At 46.5% G+C, this 16,574-nt stretch overlaps 1 protein-coding gene across 1 annotated transcript in view; it reads right to left on the bottom strand.

Moving 5' to 3' along the window:
* Tubgcp5 (tubulin gamma complex associated protein 5) overlaps nucleotides 1-16,574 on the bottom strand; it is a 33,452-nt gene that overhangs the window by 15,610 nt on the left and 1,268 nt on the right. Inside the window, exons 2-11 of the mRNA XM_023704658.1 lie at nucleotides 14,385-14,438; nucleotides 14,151-14,259; nucleotides 12,683-12,779; nucleotides 11,221-11,300; nucleotides 10,726-10,861; nucleotides 6,127-6,244; nucleotides 4,216-4,305; nucleotides 3,316-3,409; nucleotides 2,462-2,708; nucleotides 840-1,042 (exon numbers count right to left, since the gene is read on the bottom strand). Of these exons, the coding sequence (XP_023560426.1) occupies nucleotides 840-1,042; nucleotides 2,462-2,708; nucleotides 3,316-3,409; nucleotides 4,216-4,305; nucleotides 6,127-6,244; nucleotides 10,726-10,861; nucleotides 11,221-11,300; nucleotides 12,683-12,779; nucleotides 14,151-14,259; nucleotides 14,385-14,438 (1,228 nt within the window). The remainder of the gene's footprint in view (nucleotides 1-839; nucleotides 1,043-2,461; nucleotides 2,709-3,315; nucleotides 3,410-4,215; nucleotides 4,306-6,126; nucleotides 6,245-10,725; nucleotides 10,862-11,220; nucleotides 11,301-12,682; nucleotides 12,780-14,150; nucleotides 14,260-14,384; nucleotides 14,439-16,574) is intronic.

Genomic DNA, 16,574 nt, shown 5'->3' on the forward strand with positions numbered 1-16,574 from the left:
GCCCCCAGCAGCCACCGCAGCTCCACCGTTTCTGTGAATGTGATCACTCTAGGTGCAGTGGTGCCTTGATTCACAAACTTAATTTGTGACTCTGGGTGAGAGGTACTCCAGACAGCAGAGAAACAGGCAGGGGAAGAAGAGAAAGGGGCTTCACTTTCTTTGAGGACACGGAGAAAATGTGGAGAAGATAGGAATTCTCTCAGTTGGAACAAGGGGGCTGAGGCTTTCATGGCCTTTGCCAGGGGTGGAGTTTGGAGGGGATGTTTAGGTACACCTGAGGGAGCTGACTGGGGGTCTTCCCTGAAGCGGCAGGAAGGGTGAGAGGAAATACTATCCTGGGCTGAGTTGGAGAAGAAGGGGGAGGTGGTCTTGGGGAATGTGGGCTTTTGTTTAAAGGGCCTCGGCCATATTAGATGACCACTGTAATGATTTTAGCAATTCACACTAGGGGCAGAACCCATCACTGGGGAAGCTGGCCAGGTCTGTGTTTGTGTGGAGAAGGTGGCCGTGGTCCTATTTGTCACCCGATGTGGGGCTTATGAATGAAAGCAAAATTCTGCCCAACACTTCTGCTTATGAACCAAGGGACCACTGCACGTCGTGTCAGAGACCTGTGGGCATCGAGCGTTAAGCAAGAGCTGACACAGGTGCCTGCGTAACAGTCGGCGGGGGCACTGCACGGCCCGCTCTATCCGTGTCTCCCATTCTGGTAGCCTGCGAGTCAGAGCTGCAGGGCCAGTGCCCTCGACTCCGGAAGCCAGCTCTGCCCACCGCACCAGGACTTGTCCTCACTAATGAACAGCTGTGGCAGGCTGCCCCTACCTGTGCCATGCACATACCGTCTGCTCAGAGGCCTCGCCGACGCTGTCGTACTCGAGAATGGCCTTGTAAAGGGTGTTGAGCAGGTGAGACGCCCGCACAACATTCCGAGTGTCTGGCGGAACCTCTGCGACGCCAGTACTGAACACTTTGTTCAGAACGTTGAGCTGAGCCAAGCGAGGCGCCAGCTTGTCCACCACTATGGCCAGCGTCACTGTGGTATCTGCAAGGTCAGCAAATAAACGCAAAGTGAAGAACAAGAGCCGTGGCAGACGTGACACGGACACTGACAGCACTGAGCCGCTCGCGTGTGCCAGAGGAGTGGCAAAGCGAGGAGGGTGGGCCTCATTTCATCCCACAAGGTCTTCACTTCGAGGAAGGAAGAACTCGGCAAGCCGAGGAGAAAACGACAACGCAGCAGAAGAGCGGCCTGAAGGACACAAGCTCCACAGCTCCTGAGCACGGACTCTACCTCTTAAGAAGAGCACGTGTACAAGAAGCTGCATCGGGCAGTGAGGAAGGACCGTGCAAGGCCCTGTGTGGTGACAGCAGTTTCTTATCCTGAATGCGCAACAGGGGACCTGAAGCTGCAGTGTGACAACGCGGCCCTGCTCACACAGGCGCTCAGGCCCAAAGCAAGGACAGGCGGCGAGGCCACGCTGTCCACAGCCAGGCTCCCAGCTCTGGGCCTGGCCCGCAGCTCGGCCAGCTTCGCCCTGGGGAAAGCCGGTGACGGACACACAGGCCCTCCTGCAGGACAGAGGGCAAGGGGGAAGGAGTCGGAGCCCTGGCCACCGCATCCCTGTCCCACCAGCGGTGAACCCAAATTTGATGCCCTGTTGGCAAAGGTGTAAAGCAGCACCCGCACGCTGCTCGCGGAGTAACCACTAAGTCATCTGCACCTCGCTGAAGAGCAGCGTGACAGAACCACGAGAGCCACCGCACTCCGGCCAGCAGCTCCGCCTGAAGGGCCTCCCTGCGGGCGCACCAGCTGCCTGCGCAGGGCCACTGACGCGTGCACACAGCTAGCGCATCCGCAGAAGGGGACAGGCAAGAGGCGGGACGGCGCTGCACACGCTCACTGGGCACGCTGCAGGCAGGAGCACAGAGGCTCCCTACACTTGAAATTACAAGACAGTTTGGAGCAAGGAGTGCGGCGCCCACCAGGCCTGTGTCTGTTCACGTGCTGCCTGCATGCGTCCATGTAACTTCTAGGGGTGCAAGGAAGCCAGGGAGTGGGCTGCGCCTGCAGCGTGGGACTGACTGGCGAGGCCCGGGGCACAAGGGGGAATTCTCCTGCCTCAGCCTCCTGAGTGCAGGAATTATAGGTGTGTACCACCAGGCCTGGCTTTTGGATTTTTTGAGACAAGACTAGCTTAAAAATATAAATGTAAAATAACTTAAAAAACAGTGAATGCATTCATGAGAATTACTTATTTGCCATGGTTCATTCGTTCATTCATTCATTCATTCATTCTTTCTTTCTTTCTTTTGTCAGAACCGGGGATTGAACTCAGGCCCTTGCGCTTGCCAGGGAAGCACTTATTCCGCTGAGCCATCTCCCTGCCTGTGCCATGGTACTTTCAAACCTTTTATCAAAATATACCTTGTATGTCTACAGAATGAAAGAGCATTTCAATACCATTACTGATGATGCACTTCTCGATTGCTGTCAGCTCTTCTTTAAAGCTCATGAAATACTTGTACAGGGCCCACATGAAAGCCTGGTAGGTTCTGAAGGGAGCCTCCGCTGACTTCTTAGGAGCGGGGCTGTTTCCAGGGAAGAGGCTCTCAGAGCTGTGTCCCATGACCTCATCGATGAACTCCTGGAGCCGGAACACAACCTGGCCGTAGGCCGCAATCTGCTCCAGCGCAGATCGCAGGCAGCTCTGCAAGAGACGTGACCCGCTGTCTAAAGGCAGGCGTCCCCACACACACTTCCAGCTGCTTCGGGGACTGTGTGCAGCTGTGGGTTTTGTCTTTTTGAGACAAAAAAGGTCTCACTATGCAGTTCAAGCTGGCCTTGAGTTCACTGCGTAGCCCAGGTCCCCAACGCGCAACGTTCCTCCTGCCTCAGCCTCCCAAGTGAGGGATTACAGGCATGCCCCACCACACCTGGCTAAACGGTGTTCAACAGAAAACAAAATAATACAACAAACAGTTTCATATTGAAAGGGAAAGTAAGCATTAATTTCTGTGTAATATAGAATTGTGGCTTTTAGTTTTTAAAAACATAAACTTTAGGCAGAAAATTTGCAGCACAAAGCTTTTCCAACGCAGGACAAAAGAAAAAAAGGCAGAGAATGCAAATTCAATGTGCCATAAACAACACTAAAGAACTGTAATACTGTGTGGACACGTAACCTCATTTTGCTTTCTGGATCTTAAATAAGATTTCACAGTTAGCTTTAACACTGTACAATGTTCTGAAGCTGTACTGACACAAATACGAATCTATTATTTATTTTTAAAGATCACCATAATACAAAGACTCACCTGTGTCAAATGAGTTACCACGATATTGTTCCTCACAGTCACCTTCCCATCTACCAGCTGAAACATAAAGAGCTTCTTTACCCCTGAAAGTAACCTGAAGTGAAGAGGAGTGTACATTAAATCTAGGAAAACATTTATTCTAGTATGCCTAAGAAATTTTTATTAGATTCAAACTAGAGCGTGAACAGGTCAGACGACAAGGAAATGGAAAATACTAATCTTATCCGACTACCCTCACACTCAAGCTACTTTAGGGTCATTTAGGAAACAACTCCCCAGTGAGCTGTCAGAGTACCTCCCCAGGGAGACAGACAGTCCGCACTCAGGGTCCACATCACTGCCTGTGAGGGAGTAGTCCTGGGACGCACATCCGTCACGCTCTTGGCCTCAGATTCCTTTTTTTTTTACAGAACCAGGGATTGAACTCAGGCCCTCGCGCTTGCCAGGCAAGTGCTTATTCTGCTGAGCTATCTCCCCAGCCCCTGGCCTCAGATTCCTGCATGGTAATTCTTACTGAGGTTTGCTGTCTAAAAACAGCCAGTATCCAACTTTGCTGAGAACTCAGATATTAAAAACATGATGGTGTAGGGGGAGATGGCTCAGTGGAATAAACGCTTCCCTGGCAAGCCCAAGGGCCTGAGTTCAATCCCCGGTTCCACAAAAACAAAACAAAAACATGATGGTGTAATCCAATAAAATAAAAAACTAAATTACTTAAAGTGAAAAGAAGTAAATGTATAAAAAAATCTCCCAATCTCTAAGGTCAAATCTGAAGTCTGAACTTCATCCCTAACAGTTATTTCTATTTGCAGGTGGAAAATTCCTTAATCCTTTACAAAGGCAGTTTTACTTTTCACTAGAAAAGTCCTGCAGACTATTAATGAGATTAATAGGTCTTACCACAGCGTTTCCCGAATAACCTGTGTCTCAGTGACAACCACCCTGTCCTCGGGAACGTACAACGGATCGCTGCTGTACAGGTGCTGGTCCCTAGGAGACAGCAACATGAAAGGTCAGCAGGACAGCTTCCCCCAGGCAAAGCTAGGTGGAACACAGCCCAAGTCCCCAACCCTAACCTGACTCGCGGTCCACAAATGCCCCAGGGCCTTCATGACACTGCCTTCGTGAGAGACCCCGCATGCGTTTGTCATACATTCACTGGAATTGTCTCAGTGAAGTGTTCTGCCAAGCAATAATCCAGCTGTAATGTTTACTGCTGACTTAAGCAAACGTTTTAGACTGTCTGATGTGGGTTTTAGGGGACACTGTTATAATAACTTCACTAAAGCAGATGCTAAATGGTGTCTGGTATATATCAATCCATTCACGTTGAAGATGATAGCAAAAAGAAAAACAGTATAATCAACACAGTAAGTAATTTCTTTTTTTTTTTTTATTAAAGCCAGATTTACTTATTTTTGCAAAACAAAGAAATACATGTATTTTGCTATTAGTCAAGTATACAAATTTTAAAATTTAACAAATTCATGAAAATGAATTTTAATCTTCTTTTTCTCCAAGGATTAAAGTCTAATAATTTACAACACAAAGTGGAACTATTAAGATGCCTTGATACTCTTATTTTCTTAATGCTAATCTGGCAATCTTTTAAGCAAATACAACTATCTGTAAATTATTACTGAGACTTTGAAAATATGCTTTTCTTTTTTTAACTAATCCTAGTTCTTGAATGACATTGTGAAGCTGTAATACAGAGCACAGGATCAAAGGCTGCAGGCAGACTCAACCTCTGAACACAGTAAGTAATTTCATGATTTTAAGTTAAAAATTGTGCATTCATAATTGTTTGAAAATGGCAAAGAAGATTAAATTTCAAGAAGTACTTATTTTTATCCCTACCCACACGGCTGAAATAACTTATTTTTATCTTTTTAATTTTGGCACTTGGGCTTGAACTCGGGCCCTCGTGCTTGCCTGGCAGTGCTGCTCTGCTGAGCCGCCTCCCTGGCTGAAGGTGTCTCTTCTATAGACTGTGTTAGTGTATCACACGCACATCCAGTGATCACATTCATCACAGAGAATTTATACCCGCACACGCTACAGCTTCATTCTGTTTTTCCCATTCCCCTTCCCACTTTTCTCTTTCTTTCCTTTTTTTCATTTATGTATTTGGTACAGGTCTCACTACGCAGCTCACACTAGTGATCCTCCTGTTTTTAGCCTTCCCAGTGCTGGGATTACAGGTGTGCGCCACCACGCTGGGACTGGGCCGCCAGCAGGCCCAGGGCGGGACTGGTGTGGTATGCAGATGGGGGATCCAACCGGACCCTGCGCTTAGTGCACTGAGCTATCTCGCAGGCTGTATTTCCAGTTTTCCTTCTTTTCTCATTTTTTTCCTTTTCCTTCTCCCCTCCCCGCAAACACTTTCTTCCTATTTCATAACACCTAACATGCGTCTTGGTCCTCATTTACACTTTTGGTTTCTCACACCAGAGAAGCAGTGGTATTTACACGTGTGTGATTTATCTCACTTAACAGTATGGTCTCAAGGAAATACTTGATTTAAATCACAAATCAAAGCCAAGTATTTTTTTTTTTTTGGTGGAAGTGGGGATTAGAACTCAGGCCCTTGCGCTTGCCAGGGAAGCACTTATTCCACTGAGCCATCTCCCTGACCCCAAAGCCAAGTATTTAAGCATCAAAATTTCTCCCATTATTCCACTAAATCAAAAGTCGATGCTTAGGAGGCTGAAAGCAGGAGGATCAGGAGTCTGATCTGTGTAGTGAGACCCTGAAGACTCTGTACCACACACACACACACACACACACACACAGAGTCGAGCTGCTCACCAGACAGCAGCTAGGTTGGAGTGCAAATGCAAGCTGTGTGGGCTCCTCGCAGCCCTGGATGTCCAGTAGAGGCGGACCACGCGCTGCTCCAGCCAGCTCCGGCTGCTGGGCTCGTCTGCTGGGAAGAGAACCAAGTAAGCAGGAGAGATGCGGCTGGGAAAAAGACGCAGCGCCTGCACCTCTAGCTTCCTCCCAACACCCGTCTGGAAATGGCTCTTACTCAGCACTCAAAGCTAAGGGCCACTTCACGTACTTCGGGGCTGCTCACTCACAGGCTTAGGTGCACCCCCTCAAAGGTATGGAGGAAAGCACACGTAATCGTGCAGCACGTGTGCAGTAGTCAAGCGGCACACGTACAGTAGCCAAGTGCTACCAGCTAGAAACAACTCAGCTGAGTAAAAACATTGCTCAGTTTTAAAATGATCTTTTGAAAAAACAATGCAGATGGTATACTTGAATAGTTCAATAACCATTAAAGAAACCGAAACAATACCAAAGACCTTCCGAACCACCCTGATGCAAACCCTTTCGAAGGATTAGATTCTGTGCATTTTACACAGATTGTTCCAGAAAAGATAAAAAGGGAAAGCTAACATTTTATGAGGCTACTGTACCTGTGATGGTGAAATCAGACAAAGACCTGATAAGTAATTCTTCAAGAAGAAAGATGAAAAGGCCTACATGAAAAAGTGGCCAACGGGGGTAAAGAGAACCAAGATGTGTTAGTACTCGCACCGCCTCCCACTGTGAGTACAGTCATGGTGCGCAGTAAACCTGTACGGATAAAAACAAAGCTCACCCCATCTAATTATGTACGAAAGCCAGAGTGGCCAAAGAAGAGCAGCGCAGGAATTCAAAGATGACTGAATCTCAGAGCATTTATTAATGTAATTAATAGGGTGAAAGAAAAACTACAAGACTACCTCACAAGAAAAGAATAGCAGTTGATAAAGTTCCACACTGACTTACACTTGAACAGTTCTAGAAAAAAAGGAGTAAGAGAAAGCTCTGAATCTAATCCAGGCTACCCCCCAAAACCCCTACAAGTAACTGGCACAGCGCGGGAAGGGCTCAGGTGCACCCTCTGAGGATGAGGCAGTCCGGGGGCCTCCCACTGCCGGCGCCTGCCCTCCTCCTGCCTAACAACAGCGACTGTCGCACACGCAGAAACTGGCCACGGATCCCCAAGAGCCCCATTTGAGACTTCTTCTAGAGGCAGGGTCTTGCTGAAGTACTGCACTGCCTGGCCTGGGCTCCAACTTTCCATCCTCCTGCCTGGGCCTCCAAAGCAGCTGGGACTCTGGGGCACTGTGCGCTTGGAAAAGAATTCCAAAATGTAGTCAATGACACAGAAGCAGGCAAGGTGTTCATTTACCAAAATAAGCATAAAAATGCTCAAATTAAACCTGTATGTTCACTGCAATCCCAATCAAAATTCCAGCTACATTAAGGAAACTTACCATGCTGCTTTCAAAATGTCTGTGGAAAATAAAGGCTCATACGCAACTCAGCCAAGTGTGAGAAGCAGTGCTTTGCATGAGCTAAGGCAAAAGCAAGCCACAGCAGCAGCAAGTGTGCAGCAAGCAGATGCGCACTCGGGCAGCAGCCGGGAAGCCTGGACGGGGTGCATGGAGAAGAAGCTGGGCAGCAGGCGGGAGGAACGTGGCAGGTGCGGGTGTGCCTTGCACGGGCTGGGAAGCTGGCTCGTCTGATGGAGCAGGTAAGGGGACACTCGGCTCCCCTCCACACATCCTTGCGGGTTGCCACGAGGAAAACCCAAACTTTTATTTTAAAAAAACAATGCATCACAAACAAAGCTCTAAAACCACACACTTGGACAGTCCAGCGTGAAGGCCTTGTCTGTACGGTAAAAGGAAACCGTCTGGGCCAGGGAGGATCGGGAGCCCTCTAACCCCCAGTGCTGTCTCCTAGCAGCCAGGCGAGGCTCTCGGCTCCAACAGCGCAGGAGCAGAGGTGGACATCTGATGCTCACTTGACCTCAAAACTCACGGCTTTTCAGGCCACTTCTATGCAACTTGCTCAAATAACCTAAACTTTTAAAGTTAATGTGAACAAGGAATAGTGCTGTAGGAAGCACCTGGAAAAGCCTCTGCCAGTCATGGGTGGAGGTCTGACCTGCAAATATCTCACACACACACAAGAATCTGTATCACACCTCGTAACACCCTAGGTTCTCAGGGCCCGTGTCTGTCACCGTACTGAATGAAAACACGGCGATCCAAGTTCTGATCTAGAATAACTCAGAAACACCGTCCATCTGCAGTGTTTTTGGTAGGTCACCTCACACCAAGAATGGAGATGACCTGCCAGGCGTGGTGGTGCACATGCGTAAGCCAGTAGTCAGGAGGCGGAGACAGGAGGCTCGCCACAAGTTTGAGGCCAGCCTATAATCTGTAGTGGGTTCAAAGTCAGCCTGAATTGCATAGCGAGACCCTGTCTCAAAATGAAAACAAAACCCAAAACAAGAATGAAATGACCAATACACTTAATGCTTAGAAAACTTAAGAAGCCAAATTGAGCTGTAATAATGACTAAAGCAAATTAGGAAAAAATTCAAAGGTGTGAGCAAATTACATTTGTCTGGCTCACTTTATTTTTTTATTTTTAATCTTATTTATTTATGTGTGTGTGTGTGTGTGTTGCCGGCTCAGCCCACCAGGGGGCGGGGCTGGCTGGCATGAGGTGCAGTCCCTGTGCTTTGCTAAGCTTGTTCTAAGGAGGTGCTTTAGACCACTGAGCCATCTCACCAGCCCCAAACAAATGCCCTTTTTTTTTTTTTTTTTTTTCCAAAACCAGGGATTGAACTCAGGCCCTTGCGCTTGCCACGGAAGCACTTATTCCACTGAGCCATCTACCCTGGCTCACTTTTAAATACAAAAATGCCATTCTAAACTGCTCTGGACCCCAGCCTAACATGGCTGGGACGGCTGTCACTGCAGGCAGGAGCCGGTCCAGAAGGCCAAGGCGTGGCAGAGCACGTCCTGCAGCTGCAGCAGCGCAACCAGTGCCCCAGGCCTAGTGGGCACAGGGCTCGGAGTCTGCTCAGCCTTGCTGCTAACACCAGCGATGAGCAGGCGGCCACGTGCTGCCCAGCAACTGTGACTCCTGGGCTTACACCGCCAGGTTACAGGGAAACCGTAACACGGGAGCTGATCTGGAAGGCAACAGCACCCTTTCAAGGTAGAAAAACTGTGGAGGGGAGGAGGACACTAAGAAGCTGCAACATATGAAAGACCACAGCACTGTACATCGTAAATCCCCTGAAGGCAGCGCTCTGCAGCAGGGCGAAGGGACCAGAGATGAAAAGCAGTTAAGAAGGGAAGTTTCTGGAGAGAACTCAAAGACCCCTCGCCATAGAAAAAAATTCACTGGTTTGACTGAATGCAATGAAACATAGGGAACAATAGGTTCTCTCTAAAGGAGGCCATGGAAAATGCTAACAGCAAGATGCCTGCCTACCAGTCTGCTGTGTCTGAATCCTAGGCCCTAACACTGATGTCTGCACAGAACTCGGGTGGGGGCAGGAAGGACACGAACCCAGGAGAAACTGAGTGAACGAGGCTGAGGGCAAGCACTCATGCGAGGGGCAAGCCCGAGAGGCAAGGAGTCAGACAGCGCCCAAGTCACATGAGAGGGTTTTGGCAAGAACTGAGATCACAGGGCAAGATTCTTATCATGACCAAATTCTCACCAAGGTCGAGAACGGATGGAGAGCTCAGGGTTGAAGAGGCACTGAAGTCAACCTGGGGCTTATCAACAAGCGAATGGAAGGGGCGTTCAAAATACACAGTGTATGTGAGTAAGTCCTTATTACAGTAGAAGACAGATGCCATTAATGTCCCTCAGAATACCCTGCCTAGGGCCAGAGATGTAGGCCCCAGCAGCAAGGTGCCTGCCTTGCAAGCTCAAGGGCCTCAGTTTGATTCCTGCAACCAAAAAAAAAAAAAAAAAAAAAATGGCGTGCCTTACTTCCACATACATACATATGCCCACTGCTGCAGCTTGTGTCCAGATGTCCCCCAAAGACTCATGGAGCCATAGGTGGGGCTTTTTAGAGGCAGCTGGACCTAGAGTATGACTGCGTCATGGCGTGACGCTAGGTGAAGGCGTGTGATTCCTACATCAGTCCATGGATTGGTTCGGCACGGCCCCAATCCCAGTAATCTAGATACAATATAAGGGTGACAAAAAGGCCTCTCTTGTCCCTTGCTCACTTGGCTACCTTCTGCCTGCTGTGGACTGCTTCTCCTCTGCCAGGTGCCACTGTGCCTTGGAGCCAGCAGACGAGAGCTGGCGCCTCTGCAAACTGTGAGCCCAATACGCTTGTCCTCCTCTGACTTTGGGTGCTGCGTGCTCTATCTCCGCACAGGAGGAAGGTAACACACATTGTCCTTGCTGCCTCCAAAGCAGTTCCACGAGCCCGCTTTTCTGAGTGTTTGCATGGCGCGCCAGCAAACGCAGTGAGTGCTGCTGCTGAGTGCCATCTGGGGAGACGGCAGGCTCATGAGGTGGTGCTGGGTGTTTTCAAACCTTATGTGTGTGCGATGTCGGGCTCCTCCCTGACTGCAGCCCACAGACCTTTCCAGCGGGTGCGCAGCCCCAGCCTTCTGTGTGCGTCGTGCTCCTCCAGCGGGGTCCTGTCCACCTGGATCCCAGAATCTTCCCGGCTCAGGGGCTGCCGAGGGCCCTCATCATCACTGTCCTCCGACCAGTTCTGATGACAAAGGAAACACCCGAGGCACGCGACTTAGAGCCGTTTAGATTTAAATCAAGACAGTTTAGAAGAAATCCAAAACTGAGAGAACACACACAGAAAAACAAAAAGCAAATGAACTTTCTCCTTAAATCTCCCGAAGGCACCTATTACAGGCATGGAGTGATTCGGAGCTGGAATGTGTTGACCCTTCACTTCCGCCCGTACAGCCTTAGCGAGTCCTCCATGATGCACCGCCTCAGCTTAGGGAAGAGTCTTCCAGCTTTAGGAAGAACGCTCTAGGGCAGAAGGACCACCACAGTAATCCAGAGCATCCAGGCACGCATTCATACTTTCAGTAACAAACCCCTCCCACTTACCGGGGTGTCTATGTTTGCACCAAGGTCGATTTCTTCACCTTCCATCAAGTATTTTCCCCAGTCAAAATCATCTTGTTTTTCTAAAGTATAAGAGAAGAACCTCATGAGCTTTTGCTATAAATATGTGGGGGAAATAAAACACCCTAAAACTACAGGAAAAGGTCTACACAAAGCTGAAAATGAAATATACTCAAAGAAATAAAGCTTCAAAACTAATGAAACATGTGGTAACTTGATATCCTAATGATTTTTCACTTTAACTCACTCTCAAAAGTGACTTTTTCCTTCATGTAAGGAAGGCTATCGAACACGTCCATGACAGGGCTGTACTTCATGTGGCGCTGCCACGCAGCTCTGACCCACTGGTGGCGATGACTGGGCCATCAGGGAAGCACTTATTCCACTGAGCCACCTTTTTTTTTTTTTTTTTTGCAGAACTGGAGATCAAACTCGGGCCCTTGCGCTTGCCAGGGCCGCGCTTATTCCACTGAGCCATCTCCCCGGCCCTTACTGTCCTGTCAGGCAGCAAGGGTCAGTCATGCTTCTACCAGGTTGCTTAAACCGGAATATCTTAACTTGCAAAGTGAGAATTCATATCTTTTATTTATTTTTTTTTAATGGTTTAAATTCATTGTTTATTTGTAAACTGTATAATACAAGTGATCTTTTAAGTAATTTGTGAATGATTTTCAAAAGTGGTTTGAATGGAAATAAGATATAATTTACTATTAAATAAGAAATTAAGAGTCACAGTCCGTTGCTTAGTGAAATTTGACACCATACACTAATTTAAAGTATTATCTTCTAATTAAAATTAAGCATCCACAACTTGAGACCATACTCAAAAGTGCAACATACTAGATGCAAATGTGTATACATCATATTATCTTCCTAGTGTGAGAAGCTGAAAAGTAAATGTGATGCAAAGTATACAATAGATATTGTAAAATGGGAAGAAATTTCAAAAAGATAAAGAAACTGATTTAGGGGAATGGGAATAAAGAAGAATGGGAAAAGCAACAAGAAAAAAAAATATATGTATACATATACATATACATATATCATAGTTATGCTGCTGATTTCTATCAGCTGGTTGAAAGGATAGGTTGGTGCTAATACTGTTTGGACAATTAAATGATACCATGTACTCTGAGGAAATGATTTAGAGATAACAATACACAATGTATTGACGATCCTATCATACTGTTTTTGGGATTTTGTTCTTTATTTTATCCCAATATGCATTAATTATTGTCCAAAACTTAACATTGCCATCATACCTCTCTTTATTATCTTTTTTCACATTATTTTCTGAGAATTCATATCTTTTAAATGAAATTTTGCAGTGGCAACCAAAGCAACAGATATATTTAGGTTTTATAGACTTTTATTTTTAATAAAATTTCCATGTCTAGTAATTAAGTACTAAAACACTTTCTCATATGTTAAACCAGTAACGTACCCACTTCTTTAGCTCTTGGTGTTTCCACGTAATTGCTGTTTGAAGGAGAATCCGAAAGACACAGAAGGAGCGAGAGAATGGAATAATGGGCATCTGTCTTCAGAACACAAAATGAAGACCATGAGTCACGAGGTTGTACGTACTTCCTGACCTAGACCAGCAGTGAACGACAACCCCGCAGCAGCTGTGTCCCCACGCTGCCTGCTGGCTACAGCAGCAGGAGCTACGCCTACATAAATCCTAACTCCAAAATGTTGTCACAGTTTAAATGTTTTTCATAAGCAACCTCAAAATCAACCTGAGGTTTGAGCTGTATATTTCTTTTTTTTCTTTCTTTCTTTTTTTTTTTGACAGAACCGGGGATTGAACTCAGACGCTTGTGCTTTCCAGGCAAGCGCTTATTCTACTGAGCTATCTCCCCGGGCCCCCATAGAAAGAGTCGGGATGGGAGCAGGAACCGGCGACCTCGTGCTCCAGAGCCTGGTGCGGAGACCGCCGTGCTAGGTCGCCGCCTTGAGCTGTATATTTCTTTTTTTTAAAGCTTTTTCTATTTATTTATTTATTTATTTGTGTGGCCAGCTCAGCCCACCAGGGGGCGGGGGCTGGTTGGCATGTGGTGCTGGGGGATTGAACCGCGGTCCCTGTGCTTTGCTAAGCTTGTTCTAAGTAGGTGCTTTAGACCACTGAGTCATCTCACCAGCCCTTGAGCTGTATATTTCTAACAAGCATAAGATAACTGGATGGCAATTTTTACTTCCAAAACAACTGTAATATTTTTAGAATATATTATTAAAAAATGGGTTATTCTTTGGCAATGTACATCATGAATCTAAACATTCCTAACAGTTTAACACAGATATACTATACTTAGCCAGTTTCCTAATAATAGCATTTAGATTTTTCCAATCTTATTCTGCATCATAATTGTGATAATTTCTCTGTTTAATAAATTTCTAACAAGTGAAATACTGAGCCAAAGAATATTTGCATTCAGAATTCTGAGGAATAGCAAAACAATTCCTGTCGAGATTATAATTATTTCCATTCCAACAAATGCTGTATATATACAGTTAGAAAAGTGAACAGTGTTATCTCAGTGTTGGTGTGCTTTTATTTTACAGATGCTTCAAAATTAAATTCCTTGACTTTCTAGTAATCAGTTCCTGCCAATCCCCAGATTGAGTGATTCTCACACATCACTCCTTTTCACTTAATGAAAAGGAGTATCTCTGTATGCTGATCTGCTTCCTGCCCTTGGTGTGTTTTTTAAGCAAGAACATGCTGTTTCCTAACAAACCTGAGGCGCACTTAGTTTGATGGGAATACTTAAGTCAGCTTCCAAGAGAGTCTGCACTAGCCAGTAGACAATACTAAAACAGGATGAACTCTGAAATACTAACAGAAGCACGCTGACAATACAGATTGGAAATCATGAAATACACAAAGAAGGTTGCAAACTGAAGGGCACCTTTATTTCCTCTATGCTGGGCAGTGATGCATTTAGAAATTCCTCAGTTAACCTTTTCCAGCTGGCAGCTTTGCTGAGATCAGAATGAATGATGAATTTTTCATAAATTCTAAAATACAAAAAAATTAACTGATAGCTAGAAAGCTATGTTAAAAAAAAAAAGAAAGCTATGTCAATAAAAGTTTTTAGGGACACACATGAACTTCTGATTATGCACAAAGATGCAGGACTTACCCTTCTATTGTCTTTTCTATCTTGTGGCTGTCGACATCCAAGAATCGGTGAAATCTAATAAAGACACAATTCAGTGCTGTCACACAGCTGGGCACACTTGTCTCAGTGCCCCAGGTCCCCCATGAGCCATGGGCTCTGCTACGCATTTCTGACCTCTAGCAGCAGACAGGCAATGAATCCCAGGGGCTGCTACAGCACCCTTTTCTCAGCACTCAGGTGTGCCCTCACCTGTCCTCTCGCTCCTCTGCCTTCCCTCAGGCCTGGGGTCTAAGCCCGGCACTCACCCTGTGTGTTGGCCTAGCCTATTTAATGTCAGGAACAACAAGCCTTGCAGCGTGTAAGGACCCCTTCTGTGGGTAACGTTTATACACACAGGAAATAAAATACAAAGAAAACCAAACAAAACAATTATCCCAACATTAAACAAAAAACCTGGGATATATTAAGTATTTTTTTGCTTGTTTCATTAAAGCACTGAGTAACGAGATCCAGCAGTGGACTCTGTAGCTACCATAAAAGCACCAGCAAATGATAACCTGCAATTGAAGGAAATGCTACTTTTGAGTGAGAAGTTGTCTGGTTTCTTTTTCTCATTCACATTCACAAATACTGGAATTCTATCTTCAGACCCTCAGGATGTGAATTTCTATCACATCATATCATTTTTTGTCTCTGTGTTTAAGCATAGAGGCTGGGGCCAGGGAGATGGCTCAGTAGAGTAAGTGCTTCCCTGGCAAGTGCAACGGCCTGAGTTCAATCCCCGGTTCCACCAAAAAAAAAAAAAAAAAAAAAAGAGGCTATACGTTACCTCATCACTGAATTTCTAGGGCTAGAAAATGGCCACAATCTTAAAAAAAATTCAAACATAATCAGTTCTGAGGGACTAAAGGATCATAAAATTACAGCATTGCTTACTTGGCTCTTGCTTTTGTTTAGTAGCAAAACCAGCTTAGATGAAGCAAATTATACGACTTAAAAACACCTATCCAGGCCCTGTGGTGCACTCCTTAGTACCGCTGCTCTGGAGCTGAGGCAGGAGGGGCACAGTAGGAGGCCAGTCTGGATGGCTTAGTCACCTTATTTCAAAATAAAATATAAAGGATTAGGATGCAGCTCGGTGACAGAGTGCCCTTGGGCTCAGGAGCAATACAAAACACTCAACACACCCGTGAGAGCAGCGCAGCTTTACCCATTGTAACTTAGTCTGGGGCCGGGGCGATGGCTCAGTAGGATAAGCGCTTGACTGGCAAACGCAAGGATCTGAGTTCAAACCCGTTCCGCCAAAAAAAAAAAAAAAAAAAATTAATATCCATTATAACTTAGTCTCTTAATCCTTGTCTTCCTGAGATGTGGCTTCACTACGCAGTTCAGGCTGGCCTCCACTCACCTGGATCCTCCTCCTGCTTCAGCCTCCTGAGTACTAGGTGTGTGCCACCATGCCCAGCCACCCCCACAACCTTTACAAAGGAGTGATTTCTCCTATTTCTTCCAACTTTGATATGGGGACTGTCCACCTACTGCCATCTAGAAATTTTTCATTTAGAAATATTAATAGAAAAATCACTTGGGATACAGCATTTAAGTTTGTTATATAAGCTTTTTGAATGCTACCATTTTTTATATATTAAATTAAGAACTGGGGCCGGGGAGATGGCTCTGTAGAATAAAGCGCTTTCCTGGCAAGCGTAAGGGCCTGAATTCAATCCCTGGTTCCGCAAAAAAAATTAAGAACTGAATATACTATTTCAGAAGCTTGGTGTGCTGTTATTGTCTTTGAAAACTCTCACTGCTCATTGTAAACCTGGTAGATACCGTCTACGATCAGTGAGGCAATCAATATGCCAGTCTGAAAACTAGCTCTCCATTCAGGCGGCTTTTGACTGCGCTGGAGGCGCAGCCTCGCACCGTGTGCAGCCCGAGTTCAGCACGCAGGAGGCCCGGGGTTCAATGTCCTGCACACAACCGATTGTTATTGGGCGTAATAGGTAGAACACTAACACTGACTAGACACCCTTCCCTACTAACCCCGCAATGGGCAGTGATCAAGGGCACTGCCCATAAAGGACGAGCGACGCCACCTGAATGCCCGGCCGCGCGCGGCTCGTATAGGAGCTGGCCTGAGAGTGGCCAGCGCGGTGCAGCGCGGGACCTGGGCCGGGTCTCTCAGACCGGTGGGCAGGAGAACGCGCC

This window comes from Octodon degus, unplaced genomic scaffold (assembly GCF_000260255.1).
Source record: "Octodon degus isolate 3935 unplaced genomic scaffold, OctDeg1.0 scaffold00199, whole genome shotgun sequence".
Classification (NCBI taxonomy): domain Eukaryota; kingdom Metazoa; phylum Chordata; class Mammalia; order Rodentia; family Octodontidae; genus Octodon; species Octodon degus.